A 21374-nucleotide genomic window follows, 5' to 3' on the forward strand; every position below is an offset into this window, starting at 1 on the left:
GCTGTTGCGTCCCTTCCGCCTCCGCCCCGTGACCCCTCCCCTCGGCGCCATGTCGGTGTTCCACGATGAGGTGGAGATCGAGGACTTCGAGTACGATGAGGAGACCGAGACCTACAGCTACCCCTGCCCGTGTGGGGACCGCTTTCTCATCACGCGGGTAACGGCGGCCGTGTGGGGCCGCAGGGAAGGGAGGCGGAGGGAAGGGAGGCGGAGGGGAAACGGCGTTAGGCCGCGACAGCGCTAGGCCGTGGTCCCGTCTCCGCGGGCGTCTGTGGGCGGGACAGGCGGCGGGTCGGTGACTGCTTTCCCGGGGCTGTTGCAGGAGGACCTGGAGAACGGCGAGGACGTGGCCACCTGCCCCAGCTGCTCCCTGATCGTGCGCGTCATTTACGACCAGGTGGGTTCGGGGAAGGGGCTGTGGGGCAGGTCGCGGCCCGCTGTCCGCAGCGGTGGGTCAGCCGAACTGAGTTCCAGTTCGCCATTCTGTGAGGAAGGTGCGGTGGCAGCTTTTAAAGGTCCCTGGTAAACATGGGATAGGGTTGTGGGAGCTCGTGGCCGTTTTGTTTGTGACTGCTGCTCCTGCCTCATCTCTCTCTGATCTCCTCCTGCCGTGTTTCAGCTTTAAATGTACCTGTTGGGGAGAGGGGGGATGGAACACAGACAAAACAATGTCAGCAGTGTTAAGGCCTATACATGGCTCTAGCAGCCTAGTTTTCCTTACCTGGTAGGTATGTAATGGCTTTCATGTTTTGGGAGATAGTTTCATACCAGTTTTACTGAGGCTAGAAAACAAAATGGTTATTTGGTGTTTTTTGAGGGAGAGGAGATCCAAAAACAATGAAAATCAATTAAAACTCTCCTTGCTGTCTTCAGGAACAGTTCATGCGTGATGAAGTTGTTGCAGAACCTTTGACAAACAAGGAATTGATTAAATGCTGATGAATGCATCGTGAACTGTTGCTGCTTTAGAATAAGAAAGTATGGGAATGGTGACTTCAAAAAGAGACGTGGTTCTCCTCCTGGAAGCGCTCGCTGCTGTGAGACACAAGTGCAATATCTGTCTGTTTTTATAATTTGGATGAGAATTTGCTGGGACATCAACACATGAATGGGTTTTGTTCAAATGGGTTATACCATTAAAAATATACAAGTTGCCCTATGTATTCCAGAACTCTCAAGGAGTGTGATCATAACTGACAGCAAGTCAATATACAGAAGAAGTGTATGGAAAATTACAGCATTTATCTAGCTGTGGTTTAGTCTGTGGAGAAGAGCAGGAAATGTGCAGACATGTACCTGTGTGAGATGGCTCAGAGAGCTGAAATTTTGAGGGTTAATATTTAGAAGTCTGTACAACTTGATGCCATACAGAATTACAGCTTTGACACCATGCAGTATCCCCTAGGATGTGGGCTTGCATACTTCCAGCCCATACTGAATATGGGGAAAAACAAGAGATGCAGAACCAGTGCTGGTTTTACTACTGTGAGCACAAAGACGCTGCAGTTGTAATTGTATCTGCAAGGGCAGCACCTGAGTTGGGGCAAATTTGTTTTTAAACTGCAATAGCTTTGAAGCAGCTTTGGTAGCTGTTACCAAATGACTCTCTGATATAATAGTGATACACTGCTTTGGGTGTTGTATGAAATGAAACAAGGGGAGTCAAACTTCTTTTACGCCAGCAAAGCTAGTAATGTGCGAATGGTCTTGAACTCGAAGTGGATTGTAATTTACCCATAGTTTCTCAACAACTTTGTGATTTGACTGTTGTAGCAAATATAAAATGGGCGGCAGTTCTTTGTGCCATTTGTAGTAGTAATTCTGCTGAATTTTTCAGTCTTCCTTTGGTAGGTTCTTGTCACTTCCTGCATAGGAAATGCACACATTTCAATAAATAAAAATGAACTTTTTAGCTTAGAAAAGAGTTGGAAGAACATACTTCAAAGTATATTGATTCCAAAACTACTTATTACAAGTCACTGCATATAAATATTCATTTAAAATTATGGTCATTCATGTGTTTTAATAGGGTTTGATGTCTATTAAATTAAAATACTTGTGCAGCATTTAAATAGTTATTTTGCTCCAGGCACTAAAAATAAGCAAGTCTTACTGAATTCTTGCATTTAACTGTTTTTGTTCTTACAGCATTCTGTGAATGTTGAAGATGAGCATTGTAATTATTAAAAAAGAGAAAAATCACACACACACAAAGCAGAAAAAACAATACCCTTCAGTTAGAGGTTTTGAATGCACGATGCACAACCCAAAGTGTTTTCGTTTCAACACCAGCAGGTGGCACACATATTCCTGCAATGTCTGTGCTTAAAAAAAAAAAACCTGTGGTACTTGGGTTAACTGTGTCTTATCAACTATTTATTTTGACTATTTAAATAAAGAGATCTAAAACTGTGCCAGTAGTTATAGTGGTTCATTGCTTATTCTTTTTTGTGCACCAAACACAATGATTTTCAGAGGTGCTGAGTTGCTGCTGATGTGGTAATGATACTGGAATTTCTTCAGATAAGTTAATAAAAAATGTTTCAGTCTATCAATAAATGCTACAAAACAAATTTACAGGAACCTTGTGTAAGCGCCTATTCAAATTTCTACTACATAAGTATCTTAAGGATTTTTCCACAAGTCTTCTACGTAAAACTGAGTAAGTTTCAAATGGAATACCAGGGAATGTGTACACAGAAGTAATTACATCAAAGTAAATTGCCAGGTGTAGCATCACTAAAGGTGCATAGATTTTACAGAAGTAATTTGACTGTATTTCATTTTATAATGAAGGTAAGACACTGTCATAAAAACTTTTGAAACTGGCATAGTAAATTATTTTTACTCCATGTGGTTGAATTCCTACATGGTTGTAAAAAGTGTTTATCAATTGAATTTTACTTGGCATGTGCTAATGCAAGCTTTGAAGTGATTCTCTGTCATGTTCCCCACTTAGGTACAGGTAATGGCTTTTTTAACAGTAATTTTAGCAAAGTTATTACTTTGTTACATTGGTTGGGACTGTCAGTGCTTAAGGTTTCATGGTAAGCATATTCTTATCAATTAAGAACAGGATCTGAGTTCTGTAATGCAATTTATATGCACATTAAAAATACTTGGTTACATAGTATATATCAAAGCTTTCTTGAAGTGTGCATTATCTTTGCTTCTCTGGAGCATTTTTACAGTGTAACAGTGAAGTGTTGTGGCTGACTTTGTTGGAAATGGATGTGGCCACATTTACCCACATAAACTTGTCTCAAGTCAGTCTCATTGCAGTGCCTTGTGGATCTCAAGGCAGTAGTTGCTGTCCCCCCAAAAAGGAGACAAAACAAGGATGGATGTTACATATCTCTCTTCTGTGGCCTTTTGGCAATCATAGGTGTTTAAAAACCATTAATGGTTTGTTGCTTTCTGTTCAGCTTTGCAGAGGAGAGTGGAGTTCTGCAGCAACCGAGTTTACCTTTCATAAAAGCTCAGTGATGCCAAAGAGCTGCCCACTGTTGTGTTTTGTTGACTTGTAAGAAGCTTTTGACTCCCATGGTTGCAGACAGCTTTTTTAAAATTTTTCCATACTATGTAGTTCCAAGATGCTGTTCTGGGCAATCTGAGTAATTTCTCAGAAATGTTCCTCTTCAGAAACTGAGTCACAAAGTTTTTTCACAGCACCACAGGCTCTTGTGCAGCACATGGGCCCCTTACGTGTTACTTGTGTATTACATATTCTTAGAAACCAGTGGGTCACTTGTCTTCTAAAAAGGCAATTGTGTAGGACACAAAGGAGGCTTTTTCTTGCTGTTTGTACCTGACAAGCAGATTGATTGATTATGCATTTGATTAGGTCTTTGACTCTGCCCAGGGTCCAATGCGATGAAAACAGCATCATGAACACTAATGGAGTAAGTGGTGTTTACTAGAGAAATTGCTGAACTCCCCTGTAAGACTCTAAAACAAGCAATACACTCTGTTGCCACAATCTCACTGGAAGAAATGGAAGATAATTTGTTCTTCATTGAACTGAAGAGGCTCAGCTTCCAGCACTCGGGTTCTTGTTTGCATGTCAAAGAAACTTGCTGAGAAGGTCATGTGCTCTTGGCTCATTGTGCCTATATGTCAGTGTCCTACATTATTAGTTCTGAAGAGTTGTTCCAGAAGGCTGTGACAGGGACCCTGGACCTCCAAGAGCTGGGGTCATTAGGCCACCACTTTTAGCTGTTGCACTTGTTCCATTTGTTTATACGTTGGGGAGGTCACAACGTCCTAAAGGACCCTTATGTGAATACCTTGGCATTTCTTCCCTTCATCATGATTTTTAATTGTGATTGTCAACACCAGTTAAAAAGAATGCGTCCTTTGCAGAACATTAATTTAATAAAAAATGTCGGTTACCAAGCCTATCTACCAAGAAGCAGATACTGTTCAAATAAACCTCCAAATTTCAGTTAACAAAGTGAACTGACAACTATGTTACTACGAAAGCGAGTTTCCACCTATCCCATTTCCATCTCACCTCTATTACAGCTTAATGTTCAGATCAGGCTAACTGTAGGAATAGGTATTTGTTACACTGAAAACTTATTGAAATGTTTTTACAAATAGGATTTATCAAGATAATTTGGTTAGTAATGAATGTTTGCCATGATTTTACCCTAGCACAGTTCCTGTGGATAGCTTTATATTTAGTTGGGACATAGTTTTAATTCTGCTTCACAGTAAATTAAAATATTAATTTCTTAATGTTGCTTCATAGTAGCTGTGGCATGGAGGAGACAGGAAGGACAGAGAGGATCCTGTGGGCTCCTCAGCCCTGAAAGTGGTTAAACCTTGTGAATAATAGAGGTAACACCTGACAGAATCTGTGCCTAACTGGAAAACAGCTGTCACAATGTCACAGGCTGTCAGGGAGAAAGTGGGTCAAAAGGGAGTGAGCAAGAGGGAAAAGGCTCGAGTGACCTGTCATCACTCCTTCCCACCCCTTGCTGTCACTGTTCTGATCTGTTTCCACACCAGGTCACCACTCCAAAGTTCTTGGCAACTCGCCGGTCCAGCAGAGGCTTCCTGTCACGTTGTGGAGAACGATTGCCATGCCCATTGCCCTGCTGCTGAGCACAGGTGAGAGAACCTCACTCTGAAGGATGGGTGGTGCGTGAAGGTCATCAGCAGAGCTGCCACATCCAGCAGTGCTATCCCCCCACTGAGCAGGTGGTCACCATAGCTACTTTAAGAGTTCTCTCTCTAGAAAACTCCCAACAACAAACTGGTATTTTCTGCTTTAGGTTAGGTGCTGCAACACACCAGGTAAAGAAGAAAGTGGGAGTCTCTGAGAGTTCTTTAGAGTTCTACCTGTGTAGATTTTTTTTTTGAGCCATAAGGTTGATCACAGTGTCCACCAATGGGCTCTGGGGCAGGAACAGCCCTGTGAGCCATTGGTCTTCTCTTTCAGCGTCCACCCCCGTTCTTGGTGTTCTTTGTCTTTTGTCTTCATAGAGAAAGGTGGAGCTCTGCTGGTACATGGTGATACAAGGGAATAATTCAAAATACCTGTGCTATTGGTCTTGGCAGATGTGTAATTGAGAAGGAAACTTCTAGGACCACCAAATCATGGGTCATTATTATGAAACATTTCTGAAGGGAGCAACTAGACTAACCCATGGGTTTTATGGTTTTATGCCTCCTCTCCTCCTTCTAGTGGAAAAGTAACTTAATTTGCATTCACAGAGTAGTAATTAATTCATTAATATCTACCCCATCTATATTGTTAAGTAAGCATATTTTTCCTATTTTCTGTATGTTAAGTTGTTGTGTGGTTAATACAGTGTAACTTTCAGTGTCCTATTTTCTTCTCAGAGTCACTTCCCTGACAGATTTTCAGTCAACTCATTGATGTTACTTGAAACCAAGCTTCCAAAATGTATGAGTTGGGCCCCCAAAGATCCTAAGTTTGTCTTAAAATTGTAGTAGTAAAAAAGTATTTAGGCTTTATTCTCTCATATTGAAGCTTTTAGGGATCATATTTTCATTTTGCTACAAAGATTTTGTTTTTTGTTGTGTGGTGGTAATTTTTTAAGTCAAAGGTAAGACCCTTATCATGTTGTTTGGGTGCTGAGGCTCTTGCTTTAGGGAAAGATCCAAGACTGAGGGTACAGTCAACAGGAGCTGGCAACACACTGATCTGCGAGTCACTCCTTTAGTGCTTTTTTCAGCCTCTTTCTGCTCCATGGCAAATGTTTTTACTTTAGTCTTAGTTGTAGCCCTTCTGGACAAGCCAGAAAACAACTTTTGGGCACATTCCTTATTTCAAGTAGAAGTTATTCCAGTCCACTAGAACACTAAATAACTGCAACACTTTTTAAGCACAATATTTTGTGCATAGTCCTACAGTATTCACACAAAATAGAACATTATGATGTAATCTTAGGAAGAGTAGCTATTTTGCACTCCCTACGAAGAAATTCCATTTTCCAAGGGATTTTTGGCTTGATTTTGTTGTTGTTTGGGTGGTTTGGTTTGTTTTGTTTTGGTTTGGTTTTTTACTTGTTTGTTTTTAATACATTGAAATAGATACTGCCTAACAGTTCTCATACCTGTGTATCTCTGATCATAGGCCTGTTGCTGCTGCTTTCTGTAGAAATTGTGTACCTATGCAAAGCCAATGCAAACATCTGGTATTTATTTTATCTTTCAGACAATAACGAGAAAGTTGAGCTCCAACTGAACCTTGTATACTGCAGCATAAATTTATCATTTTATATCACTCAGTAACAGATTAGAATTGACTTTGTAGCTTGTGGCAGATTTTAAGATAAATGTTTAACTAAGTATAGAAAAAAAGTAGGTAAAATATGAACCCTACATTATCCTACCTTTTCTCTCATTATGGTAGAATACTTTAACCTCCTAGAAGGAGGGTCCAATGAGTCCTCTGCTGATGAGGCCTTGCAAGCAGGACCAAACTACAACAGTGAGGGGGGTGGCAAGAGGTGACAGGGTCACCCTGCCTTGCATCCTCCATCAAAAATAGCTCCCACAAACCAAAAAAAAAAAAAGGTGTGGGGGGGAAATAAAAGCAGGTTGTGCTCGCTGGAGACTCCTCTCTAAAGGGAACAGAAGGCTCAATATGCACTTCTGAGCACCACTGAGGGAAACACTGCCTCGCTGGGGCCAAGGCTAAAGGCATAAAAAACAGGGTTTAGTGCTTGGTTGTGGTTGAACTCGATGATCCTGAGGGTCTCTTCCAATCAAAATGATGCTCTATTGTAACTTTCTTTTCTAATACTGGCCTGGAAAAAAAAAATCGTGAGTGATGAGTGTGATAGAGCGAAGAATTCTTGCATTTCCTGTTGAAGAAGGGGTTAATTGTAACTCATGGTCTCTCTCCTCTTGCAGAACTACTCAAGATAAAGCTGTTTCTTGGAAGAATACCCTTAGGAAGTTAGTGACCTAGAATGAGCTTGGCATAGAATTGCCTTTTAGCCTTAACTGTGATGTTTGCTGCTGCTGTGATCTCCATACACAAATGGTTTTTGACAGGCTTTGCAAACAGCCTGGGGTCAGAACCCACGAGCTTTCCTTGGGCAAGTAAAAGCTGTGGGTTTGGGAAGTTAATCTGTTTCCTGTCGAGACAAACAGCAAAATTCCCGAGCCCTGGGATGGTGCACAGCGGGGCACTGATGAACAAAATGCAACCCCTTGTTGTAGGACTGCGAAAAGGCCATGGCAAGCAGCAAAACACGCTCCCCACCAGTGATGCTTCATGAAGTTCAAGCCCTGCTGCTAACTGGAACTAAGACTCTATTTTTAATATCCCTTGACATAAGGCCCAAGGGAGAGCAGGTGACGGCACACTAAGTTGGCATCGTGCCTTGGGCATCAAAATATGTTTCCCTGGCCCCTCCATCTCCACTGCAAGCTGCTTATCCACCCAGTGATGCGATTTTGCTGTGGAAGCGAGGGTGAGTGGGAGCAATGGCTGACACCTCAGCCTTTTCCACACAGATTCGCTCTGTAAGCACGCAGAGAGCGTGGCTGTGGGGCAGTCTGGGGGGATGCGCTGCTTTGAGAGGGAGGATTTTCTCCCCACCCCAGCTGTTTGTTTAGGCACTAATCTCAGAATTTGTTTCTTGCTTGGTAAACCTAGTGAGTAACCCAGTGATTAGGGCTGCATGGTTATTCCCTGTATGTACAGGAAGTGGGAGACGATGTATAGAAGATACAGAATCACAGAATGTTAGGGATTGGAAGGGACCTCAAAAGATCATCTAGTCCAATCCCCCTGCTGGAGCACGAACACTTAGATGAGGTTACGCAGGAAGGTGTCCAGGTGAGTTTTGAATTTCTCCAGAGTAGGAGACTCCACAACCCCCCTGGGCAGCCTGTTCCAGTGCTCTGTTACCCTCACTGTGAAGAAGTTTCTTCTCAAATTTAAGTGGAACCTCTTTTGTTCCAGTTTGAACCCATTACCCCTTGTCCTACCGTTGGTTGTCACCGAAAAGAGCCTGGTTCCATCCTCATGACACTCACCCTTTATATATTTCTAAACATTAATGAGGTCACCCCTCAGTCTCCCCCAAGCTAAAGAGACCCAGCCCCCTCAGCCTTTCCTCATAAGGGAGATGCTCCACTCCCTTAATCATCTTTGTTGCTGGAAGAATTTAATCTGGTCCCTACAAACCACTCTGATCTTTGCAAATACTTTTCTTTTTTTCTCCTTGATAGTTTTTTCAAGTCTGGGATTTTCATAACTGAAGGAAAAGTCAAATAAATCAGCAACTGGAGAAAACGCCAAACAACCACAGTCAAACTTTCCCAGTGTTTTAAACTAATAAGACCCCCCTTCTCAAGCTATTGTGCCTAACAGGATTTGATTGCGCTTTCTCAGCCAGACAATTTCTGTCAGTACCTCTGCCAAACGCACGGAGGGAGGATTTGATAGCGATCCAGGTTAAGCCAGGCTCCTCGTCCAGAGACAGTGACTGCCAGCCCCACACAGGCTGCAGCGGGGCCACCCAAATGTCGAGTTTCCATTGAGGGAGGCCAAATTCCCCTCACTCTTTTTGTTTTTGCAACCGTAGCAGGGCCGTGTCCTTGGTTTCTTTCCATGCCAAATAAAGCGTCTGCACATTTTGTCTAGTTCGGGATTTTTTTTGTACGGTTGAGGCGTTTATACCACGAGCACCTGCAAAAATAGAGGTCTGAAGAAAGACATTCATTTCTGACAGGTTAATCAACCTGAGGAATAAGAAATTATCGTGCTAGATCAGTAAACAGATTTGCAGGTTGCTTTGCAAGGGCAGCTTGTGAAGATTAAACTGGCTGGGGATACTCGGAGCCGCAGGCACAGAGCGGCCTGTGAGGCACTGCTAACATCAAATGCTGTGAGGCAGATCCTGCGACCCCGTGCTGCCGCCTAAATCTGGAGTAACTCAGGCTGCTTTAGGGGCATTACTTCAGATCCACTACACCCAACAGAAGGGCAGAATTGAAATGAATTACCTATGAACAGAGAAGAAAGGACATGTGCAGTAAATAATACATTTCTGGGTTTTCTGCCCTTCATGACTCTAATAAATATTTCAGACTCAGTCTGATGGCTGCTTCACCGTGTCAGCCAAAAGATCAGACCAGGCAAGTGCATTTCGGTGTCATTCGCGTCTGACGCTGCTGAGGCTCAGGGAAAGGCAGAACCACAGACAAACCCCTGATTTCTAAGAGAATGATGCTGTCCTCACCAGACCCGTATTAGAAGTGTCACAGGGCACATTCTGTGACTGTTCTTGGTCACACATGGCTTGTATTCTGTTTATTTATTATCTCTTGCTGAACTGAAAAATACATAGGAAAGAGGGGAAGCAATTTTAAATTCATAAAAATCTGTTTGGTCCAAAAGTGTCAGTTGAAGCTTTTCAGCATTTATGAAACTATTTATTTCATTTTGAATAAATTACTTGAAATAGCATGGTATTTCCCACCCTGCACAATCCCTCCGTGCAGGCTGGTGCTTGACATCAATCTGTGAGTAGTTTTGGTTCTTCCAAAACTGAATTTTTTGGGGGACTTTACTCACTGAGTAATTAGTATGATTTATCTTTTTTTGTACATTACTGCTGGATTCTTTCTATTCACTTATTTTGTTCAGCAGCTATACACTCTCTATTACGATACCCTGCAGGTGGAAGGTACCTGATTAGAATCAGCCTGAACCAGGATTCTTCATGAGGTCAGGCTGTGACCCCCACATTGGCTGCACCCCTACAGTGTCACACACACTCATGGTGCTCCTGACCTGTCGTGCAACACCAACTGAGGAATAAAATCCCTGAGTGAGATTGGAAGAGCTACATCCACACCAGGAAGCACAACGGCTGCTAGGAAACCTCCTTTTCAGAAAACCTGAAACTACTCAGTTTTAACATTCTACTTTCTTACTGAGGTGACTGTCATATTTTAAACCTGTTGAGTGTGTTTTATCAATGTGAAATGCTGTTTATTTTCACTCATTCTTGCACTATCCAGATCATTACCATGCAGACTCTTTCCGGTATTTTCCCCCAGATGCAGCATATTGTAATTCATTGCTCATGACTGCCAAGAAGTGACAATTTCAAGACTGTCCATAGTTTGCAATATAGTTATTTTGCTGATGGAAATTCCATCATTTTTTTTTTCATTATAGCCGGGCCAGCAGAAAGCAACCAGACAACTGAGCGAGATGAACCTCTCTAATAGGGCAGGGAGGAAACGTCAAATACAGATTTGTGCATATTTCTACCATGTCCAGCCAGAAAAAGAGAAATCCTGGTCTCAGTAGAACAAATGACCACCTGCACATTCTCACTGTCTGAGAAAATACCTCTATCCTGCCACTTCTGCTGTTTTTTGCTCTCCTGTGTTCTCCATTAGGACTGCCTTTCTAGTGCCAAAAAGCAAGAAAAAAGGATACAGCTCTCCTGTATTCTTGCTGGATGTAAGCTTTGTCCACATCTAGGGGTTTTATTCATTCTACTATTTATTTTGCAGATGTCTTTAAATAATTTTTAATAATATAATCACACCGATGAGATCTAGTACGGGAGCAGGTATGAATTACTCTTGCACTTTTTGCAGCTTAATACTCTCCTCAGTTCAGAGGGGGAAATCACTGGCCTGATAGAACTAAATCCATATAGGGTGGGGAGGTTATAATGGTACCAGCACAACTGGAATGATCTGACTAAGGGCTACAGACAAAAAACAGCATTTTTTTGTTGTTGTCAGGGGCCAAAATGAGGGTTATGTGGAGGGATGAAGTTTCATGGTCTGCTGTACATTTCCAATATTCATCATGCCCACAGTATTCCTATTGAGAAACAGAAGATTAGGGGTTAAACCTGTCATCTACAGAGTCACCTTGAAACCCCATAATGAAATATCAATAATTAAGGATAGCTCTTTGCGAAAAAGATTACTGACAGGCAGAAAATAACCATCACCAGTGGCTATAAATGTATTTTATGTCTTGGATATTTTCCTGGCAGTCTTTAGTCTTTCACTGAGTTATGCAGTAGCAGCCCTGGATTTGAACAACTTGCACTCAAAAGAGTAGTAGGATGTTTTTGGGGGTGCCAGAGGGGAGAAAGGATAGCTTTTTATATATTTTTATTTATTGTTTAAATCAGCATACCATAATTTTCTTTGGTTAGTGAAAAAGCATACTCCCCTCCGCAAACAGAGAGCTTCATTTCAGTTTACACTTTCGCCGTGTCCTGTATAAGAGGGAAGAAGATGAGATAACTCTTACTGGAGAAAATCCAGAATGTTAATTAAAGAAATGGCATTTCGACATTCATTCCTTTACTGGCTGGAGTTCATGACTATACAGGTATTAATATTTCATGTCTTACTTTCATGTTAAGAGCTTTCCAAGATGATTTTCTCTCCAAACACCTTTTTTTTTTTTTTTCCTTGCCACTAGGGGTCCTAAAAATAATAAGGAAAGGAGGCACAATGTACCCTTGTATTTGACACTAAGGGCTTGTCACAAGGTGGACCTGAGTCCCGGGTCACCAAAACACCCAGTGAGTTGGCTGACAGCATGGATCAGCACTGGGCAGACTGGAGGAATGGCATCTGACTGTAGGACCCAAAAGAAGAACTTTGCAATCCAGAGTGATTTTTGTGCATCCCTGAGGAGTGAGGCAGGCTTTTCTTACACCTCATTGATTTGTCATGCCATGCAAGTTAGAGCAGGGAGGGTTGAGTTGTGGAGGGAGGGCTCAGGCTGCTCAGGTCTACCTGACAAGTGAAATGCTGGGGGAAACCAGGAGAAAATCAAATGCCGGGATATTGAACAGCAAGGCAGTTCCCACCAGCTGAAACTGCTTCCAGGACTTGGTTCTGGGTTCTTAATTCGCAACCTCCTGCTTCATCCTTTCGCCTGCAGAGCTTGTTTTTGCATGTAGGGAAGGACAAAAATCCCCCCGTGTGCCAGGGAGAGCAAAGAGAGAGCAAATGGCCTGATGCATGAAAATATAGGGAAAAGCTTTCCCTCGTGGGCGTTCCAGTAGGAACCAGTATTCTCAACATAAATCTGAGGCTCCTGTTACAGTTGTAGCCCTGTTGGGTTGTTCTACGGTGCTCCAGTGCTTTAAAAAGAAACTGATGGATGTACTTGGGAATTGCAATTAAATTCAGCTTTTCCCAATTTATTCTTTCTCTGTGTTAAAAATTGAACATCGATTTTCCTCATTCTGCTGAGTCTGCAGTCTTTGTAGTGCATAATTGCTATAAACAGTTTCACTAGAGCTGGTAAAGAAAGTTCCAGCAAGACGATTTTTTAAAATCAAAATTTGCCAGCTTGTTGAAAGCAAGACATCCTAGAGGAAAACGTTCTTTCTGATGATGGGTTGACGAGGGAGCAGAGCCTGGCACCTTACTATGGTCAGCCCAACTTGGGGACCCCTCTCATGGTGCCTCTGGGAAGAATCCCCCCTCAGCTTCAGTGAAGGAAACACAGGGTCTGGTTCCACACTGAAACCGAACCAAACTCAGAAACGTTGGAAATTCTGCAAAACAGAATTACCACTCTCTGCCAAGCTGGAGCGTCATGTTACAATGTCTAATGTTGAATTAAAATGTACAAAAGACTGTATTTTTCTGAAAAGATGGACATTTTCTTGTAATTAGCAAATTATGGCCTATTTGTACTTATTTTGCTTATCAAGTTATTTTTCAGTGTCAAGACCCATTTTGTTTCACCCTCCCCTGTTGTCACTGATTTAAGGGTTGTTCTTGGCACTGGGGAATCTTAAGAGCGCTGTCACGGGCTGCACGCTGGAGGTTGTTCCAACAGGAAGAACTGGAGCCGAAACTGCTCATTGTTTATATAAAAACTTAAAGTTATTTCTTTAGCGTCAACACCAGGCTCCATTCCTGAGGTTGCATGTGTGCGCATCAACACAGACACCCCAAGCTGACTGCGTTTCGGTACACTAGGAAATCAGCGTTTCCTTTGCTGCTGCAAATAAAGGACTCGAGGGCAAAGAGCCCCGGTGAAGCAGCGGCTCTTGCTGCCGTTTGGGCTGCCTGTGGCAGCGGGTGATCCATCGGCTGAAGTGCACGAACTCGGGAAGCGCTTGCTGCTCTGTCAGACGGAGTGGTCTCCCAGGCTGCGCGATTTGTTGGCTGATTTGTAAGCGAAAGCAGCTCTTGGCTGCACAGATGACGAATTTTTGATGAGCGTGACACATAGGTAAAACAGATAAGAAGACAAAAAGCCAGTGTTTTAGATAGACTTGGCCAAAGAGGATTTTACTGCGAGGCTTACTTTTAATGGACATAATGGGTTTTATGTATCCACCCACCTGGATATTCTGGTTATGAAGCTCTTGGTTCACTTGGCTTTTGATTTCTAAGCAGGCAAAGCAGGGAGTGTGTGCTAATAAAAGGGAAAGAAAAAGAAGACACTAATGCAATGAACTTCTCTATAGAACCATTTTGCTTTGAACATTTTTGGCTTGGCTACAGTTTTTTACCACTTCTGGTTTGTTCGGTAATCCCAAACCGTGTGTATAAAGAGGGACTGACAGAATACACTGTGTTTGAAGCAGCCTCACAATGGCTTGTACTCAGTCAGATATAAATATCTGATGTTCTAAATCTTGAGAGATGAACTGATGCATCAAAGTACCAGTTGATTTTCTTTCATATCTACAATTAAATTTTTCATGTAAATGTCACATTAGATGATGAAAAAGACTGTAAAAACAACCCCAGTTTTCATCTAATAGGATATTAGGTTAGAATTTTAGAAAAAATACTGTCAAAAACGTAATACCAAAGGATGTAATCTTTTAAAGTTCATTTATATATATAAGTGACATTATTAGGTATTTTTTATCAGCCTATATGACTGAGAGACTAATAAATACATGGCAAAGAATGGAGATTTGTGGAAGTCACCTTTTGAATAATTCCATAAAAATAGTATAGATTATTTAAAAATATATTAGTTTTATACAATGCAAATTTTAAAATATAGCTTTCACCCTCTTCTCAATTTGTAACATAAAATTACCACTGTAAATAAACATCATGATAGTTTTACTGAAAGTCATGGACTTTAAGGGAGGTCATTCTGTAGCTATGCAGAAACTGAATAATGTATTCAGCCTTCAGGCTGGTCTGTATGTAACTTAGGTTCAAGCTAAAAAGAACCACCTTGCCAACAATCCTGACACCTGTATCTGTTCTGTTTCATCGAAATTCTGCTGTAGCTTTCTAGCCTACTCAGCAGAATGATAGATAAGTATCATTAATTTTAGAGTTAAAATCTTCAAAATCTTAGAGAGACATTTCTGAAAATTTAAATTCTTACTTGATTGGGACTGGATCCTGCTGGATTGAGTATCCTACACGGTGAGGTCTCTCAGGTTGTGAATAAAGAAGCCATCTGGAAAAACAACGTGCTGCTGGATATAAGCTCTGAAGAGCTGGGCATTGGGGTTGGGCTCCTGGAAGGGATTTCAGCCTGTGTACCCTTTGGATGATGTTCCTTCCGCCTAACTCCAGTTTAGAAGCCATCTAAATTAATCCTTAAGACTCCCTGTCTAATCAGCAGCGAAAGCAAGCACCTCTAGATAGTGATTCACCCATCTTGTTATCTCTGGACGTGTTTTTTGCTGACCAGTAGAAGAAGCCTGGACAATCAGCTTAGTTATGACTACTGTTTAGGAGGCTGCAGCCATGGGGTGAAGCCCATCCCATGTGTCTAATGCATAATAATCCCCAAGTGGGAAGCTATTTCACAAAAAACTCACCATTTGCAACTAGAAAGACAGCAAAAATGCTATTCCTGCCATCCCAAGTCATGTAGCCAGATGGTTTTTCTAGTACATCCTTCCAAGCCACCTGGTGAAGAAACAGCCGTGAGCTGTCTGAGGGGTGTGCCAGAGGTCATGCTTTCCAGGGATGCTCCTTCTGTAGCCTCCGTTCAGACCTTTCCACTGACACTGATAGAAATTATGGCAAAGGACTATGAAATCAAAGCCCCTCTATGACGTTAGCGGAGGCAGGGTCCTCCTGTACATTTCTGTAAGATCATTAAGTGACAGTTAAATAAAGGTATTGCCACCGGAGGCTTTTGACAGGGTTGTTTGCAGACCAGCTGTTCTGTAGCATAAGGAAAAACAGGCATTAGCCAAACATATCACAATGAAGAGGAATAAAAATACAACATTTCTCTGTGCACTGATATACTTTATTTAGAGCAGAAGTGGTGCAGTTTGTGTAGCTTAAAAACTCGAGCCAAGAAGTCATAATTTTTTGCAAAACACTCCTTTTCTACTCCCTTCCAGTATGTTTTTGAAATAAACTGCTGGAGATAAAAAGAGATACAAAGGCAGAAATAGAAATCTCCCACCCACATGTCACCTTCCAGCTGTTAGGAAAATCTGAGCTGCTACTGTTCTTCTGGTTTCCTCAGCATAGCCCCATTCCTTCCTGGGGAAATCTGTAATCGAAGCTATTGCATTTTAGTCAGCAGAGAGTATTGTAGCTCAATCAGCATGTCCAAGGGAGGATATGGACTGAGAATGCCCTGAACATTTCTCTGCCACAGGATTTAGCATAAAGGTTGCTCGAACCTCTCCCCTGTTCAAACTTTAGGTTACCACTGGAAGAAAAATGTCACCATTCTGTTTCTCTTTGTTACTGGTGACACCTCACCTGACAGGACCAACCCCAAACTGCAACCCATTACCGACTGCATCAACTGTATCTACGTTTAGAAGTCAATTAATACTTCAAGCCTTTATGTTCTTCCATTTCCAGTTAGCTGGAAAAGGAATAAACCGGGCTACTTAGTAAGCATTGTCAACTGAAAGGTGACCTGTTCTTGAATCTGACCTTGTAGCTCAGCTTCATGGGTGGGTTTGACTCAAAGCAGTCATCATGTCTGGGCTGCCAAAGTCAAAGAAACAAGTGGAGTTAGACTGTAAGATGTTTACTTGTGTTATGTTGGAATTCCTCTGCTCTTGCCCAAGGCTCTACTTCTGTTAAAATGCTACTAAAGTTAAAAATGTTTGTTCTTAATGTTTCTCTCCTCTCAATGGGAATTAGAGGAAACTGAAATGTTATCCCTGTCTAAATACAGAACTAAAAGTAGTAATTCCACATTCTGTGATGCTGAAAGCATCACTGTCTGCTACTGTTGTGTGAAAGATGGGCAAAAATGAAGAAAACACACTAGCACCATTAGCAGAGACCCTTTCTTGGCCCCCTTGTACAATGAGAAGGGTCTAGTCCATGGATCCAACCACAGGGCCAAAGTGGAAACGACCACATTGAGGAAACAGTATTGGTACAGCCAATCCTTCCATTTAAAAGGCATATTGGAAGGAAGCTAGGGAAAACAGGGGATGGATTTTTTTGTTTGTCTGTTTTTGCTTTATGTGTGTGTGTGTAACAACAGGTTATGTTTATATCAGAGGGAAGCGTGCTCCATGGTACAGCCCACAATGTGCGTCCCCTGGCTGTCCCCAGATGGAGACCTTTTGGCCCACATTGCAGTTCCCTTCTGGCCTGTGCTCTTGAGTTTAGCTCCCTTGAAAACCAAATGGATTTACAGTTACTAAAAGCAACAAGTATAATAACTTTTTTTTTTTTTTAATGGTACTGAACCATATATTTTCATTTTATTTTTGGAAGAGGTTTTATGTAACATATTTTTCTGTTGTACATATATTTACAGCAAACCTTGTTTTCTAGGGTTTTTTCAGTATGTTAAAAAGCAGTATAGGATGAGGACATCCACATCTCTTCAGTTTTATCCCAAATTTTTTCTTTCCAAAACAAAAATATTTTCATCTTTGTGATAACTCCCACTTGTGATCAATTATCATATTTGTATACACATTTTTTAACATTAAGCTAAATGCTGAAGGAATGATATTCCCAGTGTAGAGTCCAAAATATAATAAATAATACATAATTTAACAAATCTGGCATACTTATAGTTTAAAATAAAGGAATTACATGTCATTAAAACAGCATTTCACTCAGCTTATATGCAATTTTAGAAATTCTCTTTTCTCACCCTAGATTTGGGTAATGGTCAGGGATCATTTGGTGTTCTGGAAGAAGTTGCTACCATCCTTTCAGCTGAAAGTTGAAGCATTTTCAAGAATGTCACAGGAAATTTTAAATGACACAGCAGCAAATGGTATTAGATTCTGATGCTACCAAAGAAAGAGTAAATGGTAATTATGGTGACTGGAGTGAGGCTTGAACATGGTGTGGTATCTGTAGCACTCAAAGCAAACAGAGACCACACTGAGAAATGCTTTGGACAACACAACGCAGAGTGCTGTTCACATCTTCTGTTGTAACCAGTTTCATATGCTTGGGACAATTTATTATGATCTACCAAGAGCAAGTAACAGGAAGGCTCTGAGCAGAATATCCTGTTATTCCTTCCTTCGTTTAAAGTTCAAATAATGTACTGTATATTTTACAGAAGAAAGCGATTTTCTGTCTTTTGAAAATCTCAAAACTAAATTAAATTTCATTAATGATGCCCTTCTGTTTTAATAAATACATATGATTATGACTGATTCATAATATAATCAGGTGTGGTGCTGATGTGGGAAGACTCCCAAATCTTTGTTCTTTCTTAGAAGGTTCCTGGAAAGTGCCATCATTATTGGTTTTAACTCCAAAATTGAGCTTTGCTGGTGCATATGGTATGAGACCATCCTCATTACCTTGCAGGAACTCTCCTTCACTTCTGTGAAAGGTGGGAGGTCAGTGGGCACACAGGCTCTGCAGAAGCAGCTTTTATGTTACTGTCTTTCGAGGATCAGCTTGGAGCAAGAATCTAGAAGATCTTGGCTATATCTGACAGTGTGAAAGACTCACTCAGCACAGGAGGCAGCAAGGAAGTGGAAGTGGGCATCAGTATTTTCTTTCTAGGTAGCCCCTGTTGAAACCTGACATTTGCCTTACTTTGCTCTTTTCAGACAGCACTTTTGTCACTGGAATAATAATGAACTCATCCCATAGCTTTATCAGAGCAAATGGATGCCACTGACTCTGTTATTCTTCCCTCTCATCTAATTCAATCTTTCATACTCTGCAAAAGTTTCCTGAAGAGTTGTTCTTAAATTTCATTACAGCTAAAACAAAGTTGTTAATAATTCAGTCTCATTTTCTGATCCAAATTAGACTGTGAATGAAGGATTTAAGGAAGGATGCACCAGACCCTGAGGACTGTTGGTATTCCAAGTCAATTAGAGCAGTTAGTGCCTAAATAAGTGCTAATTTATGCCCTGTGCAAACTCATAGAGGGTAGGAATTTGGCTCAGGCTAGTTGGAAACAAAATTTTAGCTATTACACATTACACATCTACAACTTTTATGCATAAAAAAACCTATTTTGTTTTCTATGAGTCAAGTGCACTGTAAAACAAGGCTCACTGCTAATCCTGATCTGGCTGTCTTCCTCTTGCATTTTCAAAAGTTTCACAAATATTTGTTTTCCTGTATCCTCAGAAGTCACAGAATATGCTAAAGACAAGCTGTCTGCCAAACAATTTTCCATGTTTCCTTCAAAGGGCAAACAACTGTCTTCTGCAATAGCAGAGTTGAGAATCTATTGACGCTCACAGTATCTTTATTCCCCGCTTCACAGAATAAATAGAATTTTTAGCTAGAACTGAATAAAGCCAGGAACTGGTGGCAACTATATGAGCCAGGCTTTCAAAGGAGTGACCTTCCTAACTTGCCTGCATGCTACAGCAAACACAGATCTTTCATGTCCATGCAGGAAACGTATCTTAAATCCCAAACAGAAGTAATGTTAAATTTTGGAGACTTGACCTCCACAGAGACCTGTCGGTCATCTCTGACGTAGCACATGGGAATGTTCGAATTGCCACACCTGATTTGCATTCTTATTACATACACATAAAAACAAGTCCTTCTCATCATCACTCTTCGATGCCTCTATGCATTTGCCAGAAAGGACATGGACAATCATTCCATTCTACAACATGAGAAAAGAAGGGAGAGAAAGAACAAATTAAAATTAAGGGATTTCCAGTAAAAGTTACGCCATGTTTCTGAAACTTTTTACATACAATAGGTTGCCAGTAATGACTGGTTGTTCAAAATTTTTTAAGTATTGCTCTAAACATAATGACTAGGTTTAGCTCTGAGCACAGGGCATGGTGACTATGCATAATTCCTTTCGAAGCTGACAGGAGTGGTAGGTGCAGAATCCATTAGATCTCCTTTTCACCACTATTTATTTTCTATGAGTACCAGTTGTCATCAGCATCAACTACAGTACTACAGGCCACAAAATTTCAAAAGGACCAGTGTTTCCCTTAGGAATCAAAACAAATCACAGTAGGAACTATACCTCAGGATTCTAGCATCTACAGGAACTGCCGTTTTCCCAGGCTGTCCTAGAGCATGACATTTTTCATTCTTGTAGAGGAGTTCCTGCTCTGCTGGGTGAAGTCCACTGAATAATACCAAATTGCTCTAATAGGAAGTTTGCTAGTCTCTTAGAATGCAGGAGGAATTGTAAAGTTTCGCCTTCTCCCAAAGGCCTCTCATTTGGGAGGGTTCAGGATCCCCAGACCCTTCTTCTATTCAACAGAAGTGGGCAAGGATTTGCCATGCTTTTATTTTCACCACCACTGATTCTGATTCTATTCCTATAAGGCCAGTAAGACAAACAGTTAAAACCAGGACATAAGAATTTAGGTAAGATTCCTGTAACTTGTATTTTTCTATCAAATTTATTTCATATAGACAGTGTAAATGGGCAACAGGCATCCTAAATTTCCTGGGTGAAAATGCCCTTCAAATACCTCATCCCTTCCCCACACACAAATCCTGTCAATCAACCACAGTCACTGTCAGCTACTCTCCCCTCATGGCAGAGTCACTACTGACCTCCTGGACCTCCCAGCGCTGTTGGCTGTCGTCTGTCTCCTTTGTACAGTTTTGAGGGATAACTTTCCCGTGTCTGACATCAAAGCAAAACAGCGGAGCAGAACCAAGGCGGATTTCCTTCATGCTGTTGTATTCAAAGTGCTGGAAAAGGGAGGGTTTGTTTGAACAAGGATGGAGGGACATCCGGATTCATTTTTAAATGCTAATTCAAAAAATAATTTCCTATACATGTTTGTTAAGATGAAACCCAAACAGGAGTGATGGAGACCCAACAGCCTTGACCCTGCAAAGCAATCCCCCTTTTAGCTAATTCTGGCTTAACTATTTACCAAAGGAAAGGCTTTGCGGACTGTAAGTATGTATAAAGTAAACTCATCCTATAATAAATTTTTCTAGCTTAATAAATATTTGAACAGAAGGGTGTTTCTGACAGTGTCCGCACACACTGCAGTTAGAAATGTGCCTGCAGCTCATCCTGAGCTCAGAGTGAGCAGCAAAACTTGCCTGGGACTTAAATATCTGCAGTCAGCCTGTATTGGTTTGGCTTCTCTTAATGCATGAACTTGCCTGTCTGCTACCAGTTTGGGAGTCTACAAGCATTTCCCTCCTGTCTTTGACTGCTGTTTAGGCACTAAACTTTGGTTTTAGTAACTACTGGAGAAACCCATCCCCATTATTATAGAATTGTTATGTACTTTTTACTCCTGTATGTTCTCCAGACATTAACAAATATACTAACAAATAGGCCAATAATTATGTCTGCTGGAGCAAAGTGTAGGTATCTGGCCTCACAGACACATGGAACACTGCCATTTTTCAAAGGACGCTTGGGTGCAGAAGAGCAGGCACCATTGCCTTAGCACATGCCTAATTTTTAACGCATCAGTATTTCCACTAATATCAACCCAGCTGTTTACATGTTGGGAGAGATTGTC

At 41.4% G+C, this 21374-nt stretch overlaps 2 protein-coding genes across 8 annotated transcripts in view; one reads left to right on the forward strand and one right to left on the reverse strand.

Moving 5' to 3' along the window:
- Positions 1-18089, forward strand: DPH3 (diphthamide biosynthesis 3). 4 transcript variants are annotated; one of them, XR_011737719.1, is made up of 5 exons: positions 1-157; positions 323-397; positions 5014-5115; positions 10172-10432; positions 17578-18089. XR_011737719.1 is itself a non-coding variant. In XM_071804987.1 (4 exons), exons 1-3 carry the CDS (start codon positions 50-52, stop codon positions 5107-5109), a joined length of 279 nt encoding a protein of 92 aa, XP_071661088.1. In that variant the 5' UTR covers positions 1-49; the 3' UTR covers positions 5110-5115; positions 17578-18089. The 4 variants fall into 4 exon arrangements, 3 of the variants coding, with proteins under 3 accessions (XP_071661088.1, XP_065686204.1, XP_065686208.1); XM_071804987.1 differs by lacking the exon at positions 10172-10432; XM_065830132.2 differs by lacking the exons at positions 10172-10432; positions 17578-18089 and adding an exon at positions 7390-9132.
- GALNT15 (polypeptide N-acetylgalactosaminyltransferase 15) overlaps positions 15715-21374 on the reverse strand; it is a 28716-nt gene continuing 23056 nt past the window's right edge. For 2 of the 4 annotated variants that reach the window (XM_071804978.1, XM_065830131.2), the window contains exons 10-11: positions 20440-20580; positions 15715-19519 (exon numbers count right to left, since the gene is read on the reverse strand). In XM_071804978.1, the coding sequence (XP_071661079.1) occupies positions 19373-19519; positions 20440-20580 (288 nt within the window). In that variant the 3' untranslated portion in view covers positions 15715-19372. The other 2 variants (XR_010650847.2, XM_071804979.1) reach the window with 2 other exon arrangements.

Source organism: Patagioenas fasciata, chromosome 2 (assembly GCF_037038585.1).
Source record: "Patagioenas fasciata isolate bPatFas1 chromosome 2, bPatFas1.hap1, whole genome shotgun sequence".
In the NCBI taxonomy this organism is placed as follows: domain Eukaryota; kingdom Metazoa; phylum Chordata; class Aves; order Columbiformes; family Columbidae; genus Patagioenas; species Patagioenas fasciata.